At 37.3% G+C, this 20,239-nt stretch overlaps 1 protein-coding gene across 1 annotated transcript in view; it reads right to left on the bottom strand.

Annotated features, from left to right (window-relative positions):
• The window catches only part of STARD9 (StAR related lipid transfer domain containing 9), a 102,377-nt gene that overhangs the window by 47,057 nt on the left and 35,081 nt on the right, over positions 1 to 20,239 (bottom strand). The window contains exons 4-10 of the mRNA XM_064658148.1: positions 13,572 to 13,688; positions 11,548 to 11,580; positions 11,398 to 11,459; positions 10,817 to 10,929; positions 4,376 to 4,445; positions 1,148 to 1,220; positions 173 to 240 (exon numbers count right to left, since the gene is read on the bottom strand). Coding sequence (XP_064514218.1) covers positions 173 to 240; positions 1,148 to 1,220; positions 4,376 to 4,445; positions 10,817 to 10,929; positions 11,398 to 11,459; positions 11,548 to 11,580; positions 13,572 to 13,688 — 536 coding nt within the window. The remainder of the gene's footprint in view (positions 1 to 172; positions 241 to 1,147; positions 1,221 to 4,375; positions 4,446 to 10,816; positions 10,930 to 11,397; positions 11,460 to 11,547; positions 11,581 to 13,571; positions 13,689 to 20,239) is intronic.

The raw sequence follows: 20,239 nt of genomic DNA, 5'->3' as shown, positions 1-20,239 counted from the left end.
GGGAAAAAAAAGTTCTGTTCTAAAACTCTTCAGCATGATTTCCATTTTTCTGTTCTCTGTCACATCTAGTACAACCATATGTTCCTCACTGAAATGCATTGCTAAGATTAGAGACTTAGGAACTTTTGGAACATGAATAAAATTACTTCTTTGCCCCTCAATATGTTATTACCTGCCTGCAAGGTCCACTAAGTTGATCTTGCTTGAAATTTCAGAGGGTAGATTGTTCTCCAGTATAGCCTGGAGAGAAAAACACAAATAAGGAAGATTATTCCTCTTAATTAATGAATGAAAATAAAATTGATGTGCTCTTTCATTTGCAACTGAGTTGTACATATGACTGTCTCACTGCCTTTCTTTGTGACCTTGAACCTCTGACTGTGTTCAAACCATTAACTCAACAGCTTTCTCACCGGACAGAGAAACTACCCTCTTATGCCAATTTCCTCTTGAAAAAAAACTTTACTGCCTAGTGACTGTGAAAGGCTTTCTTGTAGATCTTGTAGAGTTATTTTCCATTAATGTATTCCAAAGGTCTTTTGTGAAACTACAGAAAAATATCCCAAAATGTTCTGTGATTACAGGATGTTAGAAGTGTGAGATAGAAAAGGTCTATTGGATCACTAAACGAGTTCCCTGCCAGGAAAGGATATAACTCCTCCAGAGAAAGGCTGCATTGTCTCTGAGAGAGTACTGGATGCCAAATGCTAAAATACAAGGACATCTAAAAAGCTGGACAGATACAAAATTTTGGTGTTAAACTAATGCTATACTTCAATTAAGCATCTTAAACAAGCGTGACAAAACATAACTTCAAACATATTCACACGCAATTTCCACAGTGTTCTAGAAGGGGTATTGCATTTCAAAGAGCTGATTAAAACTGAAAACATTTCTTTTTTAAGTGAGTCTTTGGCATCACTTCTGACCATAAGCTTGCACAAAGGAACAGAATACTTCAGTAAACACTCAGCACATCAGGCTGTGTAGGAAGCGTAACACATCTGCAGCGTGATCCAAAGGAAATAAGTAACAGCTTCCACTGAGATTAATACAAACAGCACAAAACAATGACAAGTAAACAATTCACAACACAGTGAACAATGCTTTTGAGTGTGAAAAGGAAGTTGAATTATTTTTAGCTAACCTGAGTGTAGTGGATGGTGAAGATAGCATGGGATCTGCTGCTGGCACTGTGAATATGTGTAGCTGCTGTGATTCTAGAAAGAAGAACAAACCATTCAATTACAACCGGTTACTTCCCAGTATTCAGGGAAATAAAAAACCAACAAATACGGCAGATAAGTGAAGATGAAGGAATGTGAAACTCAGAGAACATGGTAGGCTGCATTCTTGGATCTGATCACAGAGCACTTGGCAGAGAACCTGGAAGGGCAGAAACTGAGGATTGATTAGAGCTGTTTCTGTCCACCAGCAGCACTCTGAAGAAATACCTTAAAGCAGCTTTACAGCACAGGTGTAAGGTGTTGCATAAGCATAGAACGCAGCAGAGAAGTACAGCCAGCAACAGCATCAAACAGTTCACCCAAACAGTTCACCCTAACATCACTGAATGTACCAGCCCAGCACGTTTTCTCCATATTGTCCCCATTTTTATTCCTTGGCACTTCCTAAGGGTCCGAAAAGCTTCATACCCCACATCTGGGGCTCTTTTATGTCAAAGGGCTGATACAGTTCTTTTACACTGTTAGAGGAGTCCAGTGAGATTAACCAGTCTACCCATGTGAGTACTAAATGAATACTGTAATTCACTGTGTGGTACTTGCTTGATTTTATGACATGGACAGATCGGTCACACAGCTCTAGTGCTCTGACCTACTGCACTCTGGCAAGTGGGTACCAGGCACAGGAGCAGGAGAAGCAGCACCGTCCCACTGTCTCTGTAATGCAAACTTGTGGAAATTCTACTTTCTTTATTGTTGTTTTAATTAGATAAACCCAAAGAAAGCAGGATTTTGCTAGGGCAGAAGCCAGGTCACAGATCTTTTTCTTTTGTCACTCTTGTAGCTTGCCTTGAGTATCAGCTACACGTACAGCCTTTAGCATCACTTTTGCCAAGTCTACCCTCAGCAACAGTAGGTAAGTTTAGCAGTATAGAAAAGGACTGTGGTACCATGCTTTTTTTACGAGCCCAGCTGTCAGAGTACTGCAGAGACCAGTTGCACTAGAGGGCAGAAAGCTGCAGTTGTGCATACACTGTTGAGCATCCAGAGCATGCGGGTAAAGCCAGGACTCTCCTCCCTGTTGTTCTCTGCTTCCTACACCTCCTCCATAGCCACGTGAGCAGGTTTTGCCAAAAGCTACAGGCAGCCTAGTGCATCACGGTTGTAAGTGAGCCTAAGCTGAGGTAGCAGGAGAACATAAACTAGTCTCCAGATGTTGGAGGAGGAAGACAATTAGGTAAAGGGCAGATGACAGAAAACAGCTCTACAGTGGGTAGAGAATATAAGGGAACAGTACCAAAGTTTATAAAGCAAAAGAGAAAAAGAAAGTGCCTCAGGATTCAGAGGAGAAAGTATTAGTATTCACTTCTCACCTTCAACAATACGCAAGATAATTGGAGGGCTAGTTCACATCTCAACTACACACAACCCATTTGAACATTTTATGGGAGAATGTATGTGTTAGTTTTTCATATATTCTATTATGTCATGGTGTTTTTAATTTTAATATTATTAACTGTTCTGATAGTATTATCTAGATTCACTGGTTGTTTACAGTGCCAGGACTGTACTTTTGGAAATTTGCATTTGCTGCATTATAAAAATTTTAATCTTAAACATTTGAAACTGAGTCTTGTAAAGTGTCAAGAGAAAAAAAAATAACACTGAGAGTAACAACAAAAATAATGATTGCATGTCGAAAATCATATTTATTTATTTTACAATGGGCAAGCGTGCCCAAAGCAGGGCTGGAGACGACCTGATAAAACCAACTGGTAGAAAAAATGCCTTCAGTAAACTCTGATTGCTATTAGTACAGAGGATATCCTCTGTCCCATGAAATGCACTACCCATGTGCATTTCCCTCTTATCTTTCCTGTATAGTCAGATCTGGAGCCATCACGCCCCATCTGCTCCTCTCCTGCCTCCTGCCATATGGGGCAATTGCAACCTGTTCACCACTTTCTTTATCCCTAAGATCCTGCTGAGGTTCATTTGGCATAATTTCCCAGACTGCAGATGTTTTAAATGAGTTTGATTGTATTTATGATGAGCTAATAAATACACTGCAGAATATTTAATAAAAATAAAGACTATAGGAAAGCAAGAGTCTTTTGTATATTCCAAATAAGTTTTGGAAGAAATACTCAGAAAAAGAAGTTGTTGCTTTGTTTCATGCAAATGACATAGTCGGAAACTTCAGCATCACAAAAACTTACATACAAAATATTGCACCTCTGACTTTTTTTTTCTTTACATCTTCAACTTCCTTAGCTATGAGACTACTGTAGGATTACACTAGTAGACAGACTGGAATTTTGTTGTTCTGAAATAGTCTATTCCTACCATAGAGCTGCGTCTACTAATTGCTACAAGCAGAAGCAGCAAAACTTAATCCTGATGTATATTCTATGTTTTTTGTGATAATGCAGCTTAGTTTCTATTTACTTCCCAGCATCACTGTTATTCTAAAATCTTGACTATTTTATGATAAGACTTAATATCAGTTTTAGAACTGTGATTTGCATTTGGAAGATCCTTTCAAATATGACTTTTTCCATTGCTGTAATGGCACTTGTAAAATAGTCAAGGCTTCTTGTTGAGAAGATAAAGAACTGTCTTGACTAAAGAAAGCCAAAATCATTGACTTCACCAGTGTGCCAAATCCCGCAGTTCTCCCATAGCAAACACACATGATTTTGGGCTAAGAACTTTTAAAAATATTAATAGAAATTAAACCAAATAATTATAAACCAAATACTTCTGGAAAATAAAAAAATATACACTATATTTTCAGTAGTTTTAGATAACTAAATTAAACTAACAAGAGAGTTGAAAGCTATGCAGTCTAAAGTGTCATGAGCAACTGAAGGGGAAAAACAGATGTCTGTTTACAGCAAAATGTTTTCTTGGCTTGCATCTTTTATCACGGACAGATGGTTGAATTTTGTGGGTAAGTCAGTATGGGATCAGTTTTGAAGAAACAACTTCGTGAGTGCTTATAGCTCTTGCTGTGGATAATATGAGGATGCATAGCATCTTATGTGTATGTTCTACACAAGATCAGCAAATCTGACATCCTGTCATGACAAAGCATTGGCAACATGGTCAGTAAAATAAACATCAATGAAATTAACACACGGTGGAAGAAGCGTCAAATACAGATGGAGCTGTTTTGTTACATAAAATACCTTTTAGCTATTCCTTCTTCTAGAAGTTTTACAACTTGCTTGTAGTCTGTAACTAAATGATGAGTCAATCCTGCCAAAGATTCAAGAAGAGTTAAATATATACTTTTCTCAGGAAGTTTCAGTCAGTTAATCCAACAATTTACTCAACATGAGAAGCATAAGGATGTTCTGCTGAGATGACAGTCTATTCTAGAAGTAGTCTCTTAACTAGAGTAACTTTTATTTTAGAAAATAAAGTTTAAAATTGCAGTCCATCCTTCAGTGATGCACTGTGCCTTCAAAGTGCAGATCTTTTTCCAACTTGTTTGCAGAACAATATTATTTAAAAGCCAGTATAACTCTAACTCCATAATAAATGTTCAGCTATGTCAGTCCTACTAATTGCGTACAGATCCTGTAAAAAAGCTTTTTGCCATTGCCTCTGGATAATGGTTCTGCTCACACAACTAACAGAATTCAGAACCAACTAACCCCTGTGAATATTCACCACTTACTTAGTTAGGCTTCAGCCTACAGTTAGAAGTCTTCACGCACTTTTCTCCTCAGAGGGTTTTTGAGGGATCTCTCAAATAACTGTATGAAACATCTGGCCTTTTCTTGTCTTCTGCTTTCAGTTTAGGCTTAGTTTGTTTGTTTGTTTTGTTTTGGGGTTTTTCTATTTGATTTTATTTATAAGGGGGGGAAATCCATCAAACAAATGAAAGAAATGCTGCATTCAGAGCCTGCTGTGTTAGAGGGGTGGTCGTGACTAAGCAGGCCCCAGTGGAGGGCAGTGTGCTGCTGTGCTGTACCAGCCCTGCCAGCTCCTTGCAAAATGCAAATTCCAGCAGACATACAAACTTATCCTCAACAGGCTTGTGTTTCCCATAATCCAGTTTAATATGCCTCATTTCCACTTTATGGTGATGATTATTTATCATTTGTACAGCAGTGACTCCTTAAAAAACACCTGAGCTAAGAAGCAAGTCTTCATCATACAATACCCAGTAAAATACTCCTGTGCAAAATGTTTTATCTCACAGCTGGAATCCAGGGTAACTTTCTCCCCCCACCGCAGATTTAGGTTTGGTCAGTTTTACTACAGACCACAAAAGTGTGGGTGAAGACAAAGTACTGAAAAAATTTGATTTATTCTGATCAAATAATTTATCTACTGCTAGAATGCAAGTCAAGATTAATGAAAAATTCAACAGGACTGAAATAAGTACTTCTGACATTGTTAGAGTCTATTCTCACAGGATAACTTCAAATGAAGACAAAATCTAAGTCAAAGATGGGAATTTACTTTAGTCCTTTAACAACTGATACACATAAAAAAAAAAAGATTTTTGGATCACCCATACTTTAAGACACCCCCCTCACTGCAGCGTGCATGCATGCACACTTGCACACACACATTTGAAAAATGACTTTCAAACAAAAGTATTTCTTCTGCTCTCTAGTGTCCCTTTACAATACATTAATTCCAGAAGTCATCACATTTTCCATTTGAGAAAGAGGCCCACTATTTTTCCAGCAGCACTGGGATCTTCAGAGCTCAGAATATGGAAACTATCTACATTGTTTTCCCGGATCCTTTTTCAGGGTCTTATTTAACTACATAAAAACTCAGCTATAAAAAATAGAGGAAGAAATTCTTACCTGCCTACATTTCCATAAACACTGGAATAGTGAATCTAGTACAGAGTTCAAAGCATTTAGTTTTTTGATAAGACTAATGATATATTGCAAATGTTGCTTGAAAAGAAATGACAAAGTGTTTTGTTGGCTGTTAGAAAAAGAAAGGTCATTTTCAAATCCCATAGAAAGATCAAAAGCGCTTGTTCGTCTAGAAATCTGCCTTGGAGTAAGAAAGGATCTCCCTCAGAAATCTGTCTCAGAGTAATAAAATAGATTGCATCATTTCCTGATTTAAGAGAGGCTGATTCCTTAACAGTGCAACCATCTGTGAGAGGGAAGTTTGAAATGATTCCAATCCAAAGCACTGAAACACTTTCAGCATTTTAAAGGCTACAATCTCTCAGCTTTTACATGTAAAACGATGGGCTGGAAACTATTCAAAATACTTAGTGTTCAGAGCTGGGACTTCCTTAGTGGACTTGCAAATGAAAATTGCATTTCCCAGAGCATCTAAGCACCCTTAAAGGGGTTAAGTTTTCTGATTTTAGTCTCTCTCTGTTCTTCATCCACTGCTAACTGTACTCTGGATATCACTGACACCGAACACACAACTGAAACTAATGGTACCCTGGGGAGCTCCTGATCAAAGTCAGTACACCTTAAAATTGCTGATTGCTTGCAAGAAGTATGATGCAAATACAGATGCTAGTCCTTATCTTGTTTGATCTATGAAAAATAATGGAAAATTTCTGAGCCTTGTTGATGTTGATTTTTATTTCTCCCATACAGCAAATTGCCTGGGAGAGAAACACAAAACAAGCTGCCCTTCTAATAAACTTGCTGATCATTTTGATCTCAGCCACCTAGCTATTGGAAATAATATTCTTGATGAATATAATACTCTGACCCTGCACAGAGACACTACATATAAAATTGCCAAAGACTACTTCAACACGTACAAGGTCCTCATTACCTTGAGGTAATGAGGTAAAGAGCTCAGCAATTGTTAATCAAAGCAATATACTACTGCAGTTGAGAAGCACACTTTGCACCAGTGCTGTGAACCTCTTCATTTTCTTAAATATGATCATATTAAAATCTAGCTGACTGTACTCTTCACCTGCACTCAAAAGACCTTTGGACTTTGTCACTGCTGCTTGTTTTCGATGTGAGCTATTGAATGCAGTTCCAAAATGAGCTATCACACCTTCTTTATTAGTCACTCTCCCCAACAGACACCAGAGCTGCCTAAAGTAAAGCAAACTGTCACAATTCTTAATTGCATAAACCATACATAGGCAAATTTATTCATTAATATATATTTATATACACATCTAAAAAAAAACCCAATTATGTCATCTGTTGCCCTAAGCCACTGACTCACAGAGCCTGAAATCACTTCTGTTCACATGGTCTCACAACAGCATCTAATTACATCCCATGATGCCTTCAGTAGAGAAATTACTTCATTTTTCACGCATGTGTTCAGTTTTTTGAAAAATGTGAATCATGCCATTAAAATTTTTCTTACTAGGATTAACACAATGGTTTTTGCACGTTGTCATAACATACAGAGGGAGAGAATCTTGTAAAATAAATTATTAAAACTGAACTTAGAACTGTGGCCAAAAGTGGTAAATATTACTGAGGTTAATCCTTTGCCAATATCTTTTCCTCTCAGTTTACAAAATCTAATTAACTGGGAACTTTCACAGCATATTTCAGAACTCTAGCATAAAACTGTTCCACTCAAAGTCTTCAGCTGTGTCTAAGTATAAAATCTTTTTTCAAAGGGGGTAAATTAAAAAAAAAACAAACCAAGCCAACAAACCACAACAACAACCAAAATACCCCACAACAAAAAAAAGTCACTACAGAATTGAAAAAGAAGTGACAGAATGGGCCTGGAAGCTTCCAGAAGAATACTGACAAAGGACAAGCCAGCCCATTGGCAGAAGCTATAACTGTATTTTCTTTTAAAACAGGGAAACACCATTATATGCAGCCAAGGAATCACTGGAGATATAAGGCCTGAGAAAAGAGATGGAAATTACCAAGGAAGGAAGCATTTTAAAGACCTTTTCTTGTGTGGTGAATGAGCAGCTGCTAAAAGAAAATAATTAGTATCTGTACTCCACCAACAATGAAGTTCTACGATAAGCAGGTAGAAAGAATCTTGGAAAGACCTCAGTAAAGGCCAAATGTCTATGAATCTGCTTTTCAAAGAATGATAAGTTTGCCATACTAATGAGACCATCAATTCAGCTCTTTTCCAACTCTCCTTAAACAGGATGCTGATGTGCTGGGAAAGCACAGCTGAAATAACCAGAATGCAAGATAGGCCCTTGTGTATAAGACTATGCAAGTCCAACACTTTCCAAGTACTGATTTCAAATTTTGAGAAGAGGAATTGGTAACAACCACTGTTTGTTAGATGTACTGTGACCAATACAACAGATGTCCAGGGAATCAGAGATGGGAATTCTAGGCTCTATTCAATCACACAGTCAAGTCACCCTATCTTTTGTCACATTTTGCCTTAATCTCTAAAGTGAGGATAACAATCCGATGTGTAATGCCGTAGAGTAAAGAAAAGGAGAGGGAGAAAAGTGAACCAGGGAGAACAAAAGAAATTCATAAAACAAACTGATACAAGAATTCTATTTAAAATCCAGAAAAAATCAGTATTTGATCTGATGTGACAGGACCCACAAAATTCTGTGTGATATACATTTTGTGTACTAAATGCATACCCCCAAGGTGTTACTACCCACTTAGTGGCCAGCCAAGCAGTTGCAGAGTCTGTGATACCAGATGCAGCTTTGGAATTCTGACCACTAAATAAGGCAAACTGAAAAGGAAATGTATGCATTTACTTCCTAAAAAACCTCACTAATTTATGAAACTTGCATCAGTTTGGAAAAGGCTCTTCCTTCTGGTCTCCAATGTAAAGCTACAGTTTATGATTTTGCACTGGTGCGCTGATTTTGACATGTGCCTTTGGTCAGTTTTTGGTCAGACACACAATGCAGCAGGCAAACTTTACACCAGGAGCCAATCAATTTACGAAGTACCAAAGGCCTAATTGCAAGTGAAAGCTCTGTGAGACCCTGAGGTGAAGGCATCAATCAAAACTGAAAACGAACTGGAAGTAGAAAAATGAGAGAGAAGAACTAAAGTAAGAAAGACAACTGAAATGGGAAAAAACATGTTTTCATTTTTCATCTGTTCTCTGTCACGTGATTTGAAAGCTATGATTCACTAAAAAACATGAACTGTCTAAGGGGTTGCTGTTACAAGCACGAAGGGGTAAAATGTAGGGAGAAACTTTGTGTCGCCAAAGCTCAACTGGAACTGAAGCTCAACAGTACTGTGGGGACAATAAAAGCAGTTTTTTTAAATACCTTAACAGTCATGCAGAAAGACCTTAACAAATCAAAGGGCTGGGCAATCACCAAAGGTTTAATAAAGATAAGGGCCAGATTCTGCATCGAGGGGCAACCCTGGATGAATGTATAGGCTGGGGAACGAGAGGCTGGAGAGCAGCACCACAGAAAGGGACCGGGGGTACTGGTCAATGGCAAGTTGAATGTGAGTCAGCAGTGCCCTGGCAGCCAGGAGGGACAACCCTGTCCTGGGGGGCATCAGGCAAAGCATGGCCAGCCGGTCGAGGGAGGGGATTGTCCTGCTCTGCTCTGCACTGGGGCGGCCCCACCTTAAGTCCTGTGTGCAGTTTTGGGCACCACAAAGTAAGAAAGATACAAGCTGTTAGAAAGCATCCAAAGGAGGGCTGTGAGAGTGGTGAAAGGGCCTTGAGGGGAAGCCATAAAAGGAGTGGCTGAGGTCACTTGGTCTGTTCAGCCTGGAGAAGAGGAAGTTGAGGGGACACCTCATTGCAGTGTACAACTTCCTCATGGTGGGGAAGCAGAGGGACAGGCATTGATCTGTTCTCTCTGGTGACCAGTGACAGGATCCAGGACAAAATGCCACGAAGTTGTGTTCGAGGAGGTTTAGGTTGGATATTCAGAAAGGGTGCTTCACCCAGAGGGTGGTCAGGCACAAGAACAAGCTCCCCTGGGAAGTGGTCACTGCACCAAGCCTGACAGAATTCAAGAAGTATTTGGAAATGCTCTCAGGCATATGGTGAAATTTTTGTGGCTGTCCTGTGCAGGGCTGGGAGTTGGACTTTGAAGACCCTCGTGGGTTCCTTCCAACTCAGGATGTTCTATGACTCTATAATTCTATGATTCTATGAAATAAAAAGCCATGATGGTTTTAATCATATAATGCACCTACATTACCCATCCTGAGCTTTATCAGTTTAATGAAGAAAAATGAAGCTTTTGGGGTTCTTGCTTGGATAATACAGATTTTAATCATGACCTGCCCTGCAACATCCAACAGTTGAATTTATCTACATTTTCTTTTTTAAAATGTACATTCTGCTGCCAGAGACCAAAACAGTTATGGAGGGACCTTAAACCAGTCTGGAGAATGCATTTAGAGCTGATGTTGGTGAATTTCTTGATAACGTTAACATTTTTTCAGAAGAAAAGAAAGCAAAATACCATGGCTTGCATATGACCTATACCTGGAAAAGCAACCAAAAGGGTGCAGGACATACAGCCAGTAGGATAACAGAGGCAAAGCTTTCAGTGTATTATACATGATCATATTAACATGAAAAAACACTCGAAGAAAGTAACTCTTGAAGAGTAGAAGAAATTAGAAACATGCCAGGAATATATGCAAAGATATATAAAGACCTGATATACATTTACTTGCAATTTTGATGATGCTAATTGTGAAGCCCACTCTCACCTTGTACATATGGTCCTGTTTCTGGGTGTTCTCGAACTCGAAGTGTATAAGGTTTCTTTCGGCCTGACTGTTTTAACAGATCTCGGACACGCTCATTATAGATTTCAAGAAAACTGAATAGGAAAAAAAAAAGCTAAATGCACTCAAAATGAAAACAAAAGGATAAATTGTATATTTAGACAATGTAACTAACTGAATCTTACATACATGTTTTACACTAGCGGGTTCAAAGCCCCAGATTTCCAAACATATGGCTCATAAAGTCCATGGAAATGATAAATAAGAATGGAATGTAGGATTATGGCTCAAATTTAGGAGTTAAACAAACAGGAAGTAATTTTTCACTACACTCCTATTTCAGCTGCCTATACAAAAGCGAACATACAGCATCCAAAAACTATACTGAAATGGAAACCTAAAACCAGCACTTTCTCATCCTTCCTCTGTGTTCTTCCCCTGGCTCCAAAATTACTATCATCTAAGAAAACAGAAACAAAATAAACTAGTTTTTACTTAGTTTGATCACAGGAATATGTTGTTGAAAGCTTTCATATCACTGTCCAAACCAGTGACAACCTTACCTGACCTTTACCCTGCAAGATGCTGTCTGGTCTGAGTAATCCTCCTTCCTTGAAAAGAGGCCCTGCACAAATCAGAAGTTTATGTAAATTTTAAATACATTAAGAAAATGTAACTGCTTAAACAAATGCAGGTGAAGGAAAAAAAAATACCTCACATATACGAGGTGTCAGCCCAATGGACGCCTTCAAATAATAAACAGAAAAAAAAATTAAACAATATACTTGCTATCACTCATGCAAAACTTATTATTAAAATAAAAGCCAAGTTATAAGAAAAGGACAGAATCATAGTGCACTAATGACTTTATGGTGGATTGCAGCACAAACAGCTCTGAAGTGTAGCTTAAAACAGTATGGCTATCTATAGCAAAAGTAATTTTAGAGCAACTTACACAGCATCAATGAGAAGTTTAGAGGCATGGGTTAAATCCAAGAGCTGTTTAACGTAAAGATACTGGACACATCTATGTCAGAGGCGTTGCAGTCTAGATGAAGCCAGGCCAACACTGAAACTAATTTGCTTGGTCATGAATATTTGGGGTTTTTTCCTTATTCTACTTTTATTTCTTCGTGCTGTAGCATCACAGAGCAGTCTTCAAACAGCTAGATTTATAAATTTTGTCTCTCAGAGAGAACAGGATATGGGGCTGCTGACAGTACCCAAACTAGCTGATTTAAATTTTGCCCAAACAGTCTACACAGCACTGAAGAAATGGTGTCGATTTGTTTGACAAACTGTTCTTATGACACGATTGCTCACACTTCAGTGATTGCAGTGCAGCACACTCTGGGAAAGACTCCAAGGCTTAGGTGGAATCTGCCTGTTGAATATCACGAAAGGCTTTTAGAAGGCACACCTGAAATGGTGTCGACGGGAGAAAGTCCAGGTTCATCAAGTAGACCACCATGTACAAAAGTTCAGTTTATACCAAACACTTGTTTCTTCTTAGTTTTGAACACTGTTTCACAGTGGACACATGTTATTAAAGATCAGATCAAAGCAATATTCCAGTGGAGAAAGAAATCATTATCTAAGCAAGAAATCTCTTCGAAAGACTACATCCAGAAATTTCCTTGGAAATAGTGATAATTTCAAGAGGTGGCCATTTTGAATTGCTAAGATGTTTTCAAAATAGTCTAATACAAATATCCTAGTTTATCACTTATTAACTCCAATTTTAACACTTCTTCAGGCTTTCATGGCGTAAAATTTGATTTTGCATAAAATTAATGGAGAAATGGGCAATCATTTAAGAAAATCCTATTGTTGATGTCTGTTGAGAAAATAAAATTTTAAAATTCTTGTCAAAAGCACAAACCACTGCAGAACAGACTTTTTCTTATCTTCAGGGTTTGAACTCATTTTGCCCTTAGTTCCCCTTGAAAATTGAATCCCATGGATGTAGGAAATCCTGGTACACTTACACAAATTATTAAATTTTTTTTCTTTTTTAGGGGCATGTTTCACCAACAGCTAAGAATATTCCTGGATAAAAATCAAATTGCATTGTGTTACAGCAGAACACAGGAAGTCATCAACTGACTCTATCAATCTGAGTACTGAGATTAAAATGCACTTTTTAAGTGATTCCTGATAGACAATCTTAAAATGTAACAGCATCTGCAAATTCTATTCAAATACATTTCAAAACTAGAAGTGAAGTGAGTATTAGTTTCCACAAGCCAAAGAATAACTTCTGCAAGAAATAAAGATCTCAAGTAAATCATTAAGCCTGTTACAAAAATATTACTGAGAATTTTATTCAGTTTTATTTGTGAAAGTAATTTAATTTCAGCACAGTTCAGACTGCCAAAATATTCCATGAGAATTAATACTTTGTATTACTTTGGGCTACAGTTTCTGAAACTCAGGGCTATACATTCAGGTGTATAGCTTTTCTTTGTCCTCTAACCTGATGGTAAGATTCATGCATAGTAAGATGAAGATTATCTACTAATAAATATTTAAACTATACTGTATTTTCTAGTATTTTACCTGTACTATATGGTTTACCTAAATGAAAAGGCTCTCATTTTATCCACTTAAATACCAAATAAAACATGTATAAGCATCCTGCTCAACAAGCACTACAATAACAGTTTAAAAATAGAGAGATGTTTCTGCTAGATATCTTGCCCTCAAACCTAAGTTTAAAATGAATGGTGTAACTCACAGGTGTTCCCATCATTGTGTAAGTTTTTCCTGAACCTGTCTGTCCATACGCAAAAAGGCAGATGTTGTATCCTCTAAATGCACCTGACAACACAGAAGTGCCAAGGTCCTGGAACACCTGAAAAGACCAAAAAAAAAAAACAGTCCGTGAATAATATGTCTCATTATAAACACTAACACTCTCCATTACTTGCAGATCTCGCCCCTTTAATAATTCCATAGGAACAGGGATCTTCACAGTATTTATCTTTCAAATTTATCAGACTCAATGTTAAGTGCCCTGCATTCACTTGTTAGATCTTTCTTACAGTACTAGTATGTCAAGCACAGTGGTTTGGAACCTGAAGTGCAGGAAAACATTGGGCTGTTGATATGGAGGATGAAGAACAGTGACAAAAGTGTGAAAGACAGATGTTTGTAGATCTGTAGTCCAGAGGGTAGGATTTGGGGGCAAACTGAATGAGACTGGAGTCAAGCAGGATAAAGGACTAAGAAATTACAGGATGCATTACCTTGAAGTAATGGGAGCAAGGCAATACTGTGCCCACTTCAGAGTATCAACATTGAATGAATTCAGGAATTTTGCATGGCTCATTGTACACAGAAGTGGCCTAAAACAGCTTGAGTACTCCATATCAATTTTGAAACCTACAGTTCATATGGTAGAACCTCTTACAACAGGGATAAATGCAACCTAGAGAAGCATCTTGATTCTCTGATAGTTTCTTCATTAAGAGCTGTCCTGCTTTCTGAAGGTTCACCATGGATCTTTGAGAGTTAATAACAGAGCTAAGCGTAATAAAATGAAATCTTCCCAAGGTGGTAAGCCTTCGGGACAGCAATGCTAACAACGTCACCTGGACATTGAAGTTGGTTATTTATAACAACACCATTTTACTTCTAGCTCTATTGTTGAAACTTTTGTATGACATTGTGCAATTCATTCAACATTGTCACAGTTTGATTTTCCTGCAGATAAAGCAGGAATAATACTATACATTACTAGAAAATTGTGAGATGTTCTTACCAATATTCACAAAGTTCCTTGCAATCTTATAATAACTAAAGCAATTAAAGCCAACTGTGGAAATTATTGGGCACTCTCTCCACATACATTAGACTCCCTGAAGGAAGAGCCTCTAACTCCAAAGTCTCAGTAAAACAAAGCAAACTTACATTTACTCTCTATTAAATACACATGGCTGCTCAGACACTTTAATACAAATATGGTTTAAATCAGACCTTTTTGAATTAGGCCTTGAGAAAAGATGTATAATACAAGCAAAGCTGGATAACTATGAAAACAGTGACACAACCCTAGCATGATGAAGTATGAGGATTTCAAAAATTACTTACTGAACTTCTATTAAAAGCTGATTTGTACCGTTTTGTGTTTGTTCTTTCTGGTAAATTACTCTCTCCTTTTGTGAGGATAAATTACAATTCATTTAATTGAATATAGTCTCAATTTAGTCAGAAAAGCCTCTTTGTTTTAGTGTACTGCAGAAAAAAATGGAAAAGTAAAGCATAGCAATTAATTTATTACTTGTTTAAAAATGAAGGAGAGTAATTGAAACCAAAGCTTTTTCTGTGCTAATATCAGAGGCATTAGTCCAAATACCCATCAGCAATAACAGCTGCAGATTATACAAAAAATACTACAATTAATCATTCAGGACATATGTACTAGCATATTTCATGATATAATAGATTGAATCATGGGTTTTGCTGATCACGAGGAGGGGAGGAAAAAAAAAAAAAGACTCTTCTGGGACTCTTCCAAGTCTCACTTTTAAAATGAAACTTCATAAGATGAGGCTTTCCAAAGAACATGAGTTGGATATGGCTTCCTGCAGAGAACATGCCATTTGGCTGGGAAGATTATGTCTTCCCTGCACAGCTGCTCTGCGTGATTGGCACTGTTCAGTTTGTTCCATGCAAGAGTGCTTCTTTCAACAAGGCCCTAACTGGCTTTGCAAAGTCTTTTCCCTGTACTTGCCCAGCTGTACATGGTCCACACCCCATGGTGATCTGCGAAACATTCTACAAGTTACTATGCGTCAACAGTCCTAATAGTGGAAAAAAAACATGCCTTTCTGAAGAAGTTATGAGAGGGCATTAAGATAACTGTTATCATTCAAGGTACTTCGCCGGCATTCCTTGTGGATTGCTTCCAACTCGGCATATTCTGTGATTCTGTGAACGTGGCCAGATTCCAGCTCAAATCTAACAAATCCTGATCATACAACTCAGTCCTCATTGCAGTACAGGTGGGAGAAAGGGAAAGGTTTGGTCTAAAATGTAGTTAAAATGTCCTAATCGTGCAGCTTAGGCACACCAAAATGCTGCCCAAGTTGCTGTAATGCGAACATATTTGGGGGTGAGACTGTTTTATATTAGATAATAATCATTTATGTCAAGTCTAACAACAGGTCACTTGAACATTTCAAAATCTATTTCAATGTTCCATTAGAAGATACCAGAAATAGTGTATACTATGAAGACTTTTTTTTTTTATGTTTCTCTGCCAAACCAATGGCCTGTGGATAACACTTGTAATCTAGGTCCTTTCTATGTGACACACACAAAGACAAGACACAAGTGTGTTGCCTGGCAGTTTTTCTTTTGTTCCTCCAAAAGGCTAGAGATAATCAAACTCTTCTTTAATGCACGTGATTTAAACTAATGCTATAGACTATTGTAACATGAGGCTCAGTTAATATGGGTATCTTTGACCTTGCTTTGAATTACTGTGCATTTAATAGATATACAACTAGGATAATTAACAGCAAATATGTGTTTCACACTGTAAGTGGAATGGGCTGCCTTTATTCTGTGATAGTGTCCTTCTTACAGCAAAAAATGCTTTACTTTTGAAGATAATGGAGGCAATCTATCAGAAATGAAGGTTTGGCAATATGGATTTACCAAGCATAAAACTTCCCTTTCTTAATCCAATCAGAACCTGAATTGCAAAAGGAAACAAAAAGCAGTTGTTTTATATGACAGTAAATTGTCTGTTGTACTTTGAGGTTTAATAAGCCAGGAAACTGAAAGTTTTCCCAAGTCACTCAAATGAAGTCTCAGAGTAACATGAAAAAAAATCCAATAAACTTCCAGGTACAGGATGTAATGCCACATTTGCAAATTTAAGGTAAAAATATTGATAAATAAGGGTTTTATGGCATTTGGGGTTTTTTTCCTAAATAATTTCTGGTAAATAATATTTGCATTTTTTTTAAAGAACAAGGAAGAGGCAGAGACCAACTTTGATTGAAGTGGAGGAGAATGGAGGAGAAAGCAGAAGGAGCAGAAGAGAGAAACCTATACCTTTTAGGAGCAACAAGCTAATAGTAGTTTATCAAATCTTATTTGTACAGTAACTGTTTTCTTATTTGCCAGTGTGCAAAATGGTCAATATTTAATATTAAAATTAGGAAAATAAACTAATCTTTGAAATTTCAAGGGAGTTTATTTGGTCAAGACAAAAAGGCAGGAATTAAAAAAAGGGTTTTTGAATAACTAAAATCACTACTTGTTATAGGCATTGTCCACAAGCATCAATATCGACAAACAACTCACTAAAAACAAACCAGTTTTACTATAAAACATTAGGTTAAGTTAGAATACTAAGATAAATTCCCACAGGCATGTAACTGGGAAGAAAAAAAAAAAAACAAAAGAAAATTATCATCTTGTGCAGCACATTTTAAAAACAGCCTTTAAAGTACCACAATTTAATGAAAGAGGAAAAGACTAAACTCAAATAAGACATACAGCTACCACAGTCAACAGCTACTTTTCACCACAGAACCAACAAATCACTTTATAAATGCTGAAAAACTCAGTGGCTGAATTTCAATTAAGATTTGCCATGCACACAAGAAAACAGAAAACTTCCTCATCAGTAGATAAAAAGCTTCAGAGCGTTGAGACAATTGCAGCAGATCCAGCTACAAAATGATCTTAGTATAAAAAAGGGGCTATTATTTATTATACAAACAAAATCACTCAACCAATAGGTCAGGACAGTTTAAGCAACTGCATAAAACCTAAAAGCCTCAGTCCTGCAGTATGTGTTTGCTATGAACTACAGATATGCTCTATCTCATTATTTGGTGTGTTTTCCTTCCAGAATCTTGCCCCCTTTAAGCTGTTACTGTTTGGATTATGACTAAATTTTTTTAAATTAAATTGCTGCTACATCTCAGATGTAGCATCCAAGACTTAGATTTAAGGTGAAAAAATATTTCATGAAATAGAGTTATGCAGAACTAAACAATTTCTGCCAAAATAATGAAAGCCCTGGTCCCTGAACTTTCATAAACTCCCCAAGATTAATTTAAATAAAAAAGCAGAAAGAGGATGCAAGGAAGGAATATGTGAAAACAAATCTAGGAAGTAGTTCCAACAATGCAAGGCTTTTTCTGCATGTGTTTTCTCTTAAAGAATATTAAACAAATGTCAGTTGAAGGGCTTTCTGTACATGGCCAGAAAAAGCAGAAGTAAAGGGAAGCACATTATGCTGATCAGTTGCACAGAACCGTCTACTGTGACATTAGGATTACTTAAGCAACATTACTTTTTGGCTTGAATGGGATACAGAGAAGGGGGGAGGAAAGCATCGGTTGGTTAGTTTGGGAACATTTCTTCTCTCTTGTTAAGAGGCCACAGCTTCACAACCAGGGTTATTTCTCTTCCCTCTCTCTATCCTGTCTTTTCAGTTTCTTTTTCCCAGTCAAACCGGAAGCAGGGCAGTGAAAGGAACAGCTTCTCTCCAGCTCAAGAAGCTTGGCCCATAGCAGAGGCATTTACACCAGAACTTAAGAGACAGTTCTGTTCTTGGCTCTGCCAACAGACTTCCTGCATGTCCTTAAATCCTTTGTGCTTTAATTTTCCCTGTGAGAGGACACAACGATTGCTTTGTTCATCTTATCAGCTATGATTTTTTTTCCAGTGGAAAAACTGTCTGCTCTGTGTGGTGATGTACACACAGACACTAAATTTAACAGCATGAAAGTTCAATCTTGATGAAGGTATTTAAGTGGAATTGTAAAACAAAACTATTAGAAAAAATTTCAAATAATGTTTGAGAAATATATACTGTTCCTCTAGGAGGAGAGAGGAAGAAAATAAGCAACACTGAACAGGGTGAGTGGTAGCTTTATATTCCTGCCATTTATCACTGAATTATAAAATCATGAAAATACATCTTATTCACTCATAAAAAAACCTGTCTCCTTTTGAAAAAGAAACAATCTGTGCTTACCACATCAATCTAATTTATAAATGTTCTGATAGAACCTGAACTTTTAAAACTTCTGAAGTGCTTCATCACCAATGGCACAACTCCACCCTCTGTTTTCTTTTTTTTCTCCTTCTCTTTTTACTGAATTGGCGGTATTCTATTGCTGGTATTGTCATCTCCCTGTACAAAACCACATTTCTCTCTGATGTCTCTTTTCCCGCCCAACCAGGATTCCTCTTCTGTACTCATTTATAGAAGAGCAATTTGTATGTAACAGCCATACAATCTAAACCCCATAACATTTGATACTCTGTTGATATCTGATTTAGCTCAGTTCAGCCTTACTTGTCATAAAGCTTTCTACACTGAAAAACACTTGTCAATTTTTTACTTTATTAATGACTGCTTTAGGATTCACACATAACATGTTATGTTCTATGTAAGCTTTATTCTGCTATTTCATCTGCCCATTAAATCAAGAGAGGCAAATCCTATCCATTAAGGAATGCATAAAATCACTTCCCTTTAGTAAATTGTGAATTAGATGTTAGGCTTAGTAATTCTCTCCAGGAGAACAGCAATATTTGTTAGGGAGATGCAGTGAAAACATTCTCCATCTTTCCTCAAAAGCTGATTGTTACAAACTGTCACTATTTAAAAGTGACTATGGGAACTATAGTCTAGTTCTATAGGAAAAGGACTATTTGTCTTAGGGAGCTGTTTCTTCTTCTGATCTATACAGGTGGATCACCTGATAGAAGTCCAGCTTCAGACTTGAATCCTCGTTCTGTAAAGATATTCTCTGAAACAGAATCATCACAGGTGTACTATTTTTTCCAAGAGCTCCATTCAATTTATGTAAAATAGTTCCTACAGACACAGTTACTTGGATATATATAACTTCTCATGTAAGTCAAAAGAAAATTCAGAGCAGTTGTATAATTCTGGGATTCCCAATCAAGACTTAAGGAACACATTCTGACAAAACTTCCCAGCTAAAGAACACTCCTTGTCTGATTTTGAGCACTTCTTCCCTTGATATGATAAGTCTGCCATGACACAGTTGCAAAAAAGGATGTGGGTGGGCAGGTATGTGTCAAACTTATCAAATGTTATAAGAAACCAACATATTTAAAGAGCAGATATGACCAAAAAACACCGAGGTTTTTTTGATTATGCCCACCCTCTGCAAAGGAGTGAATTACTCTTTTCCCAAAGGCAAAGACAGACAACTCTGTAGTATCATTGTATTATCTAGCTCTTTAGATAAAAACTGCAGTAAGCATCCTTAGGGAAAGGAAAGAGAAAATTACAAGTAAATAGCTACACACAACCTGCCACACTGTGCCTACAAACCACTTAATGAGCAGATGAGCAACTAAGTGGTTTGTTTCTCAGTCCTAGAAACCTGTGACTGCAGG

Source organism: Pseudopipra pipra, chromosome 6 (genome assembly GCF_036250125.1).
Source record: "Pseudopipra pipra isolate bDixPip1 chromosome 6, bDixPip1.hap1, whole genome shotgun sequence".
Lineage (NCBI taxonomy): Eukaryota > Metazoa > Chordata > Aves > Passeriformes > Pipridae > Pseudopipra > Pseudopipra pipra.
The sequence above is the reverse complement of the archived record's forward strand: the minus strand, read 5'-3'. Positions and strand labels throughout refer to the sequence as shown.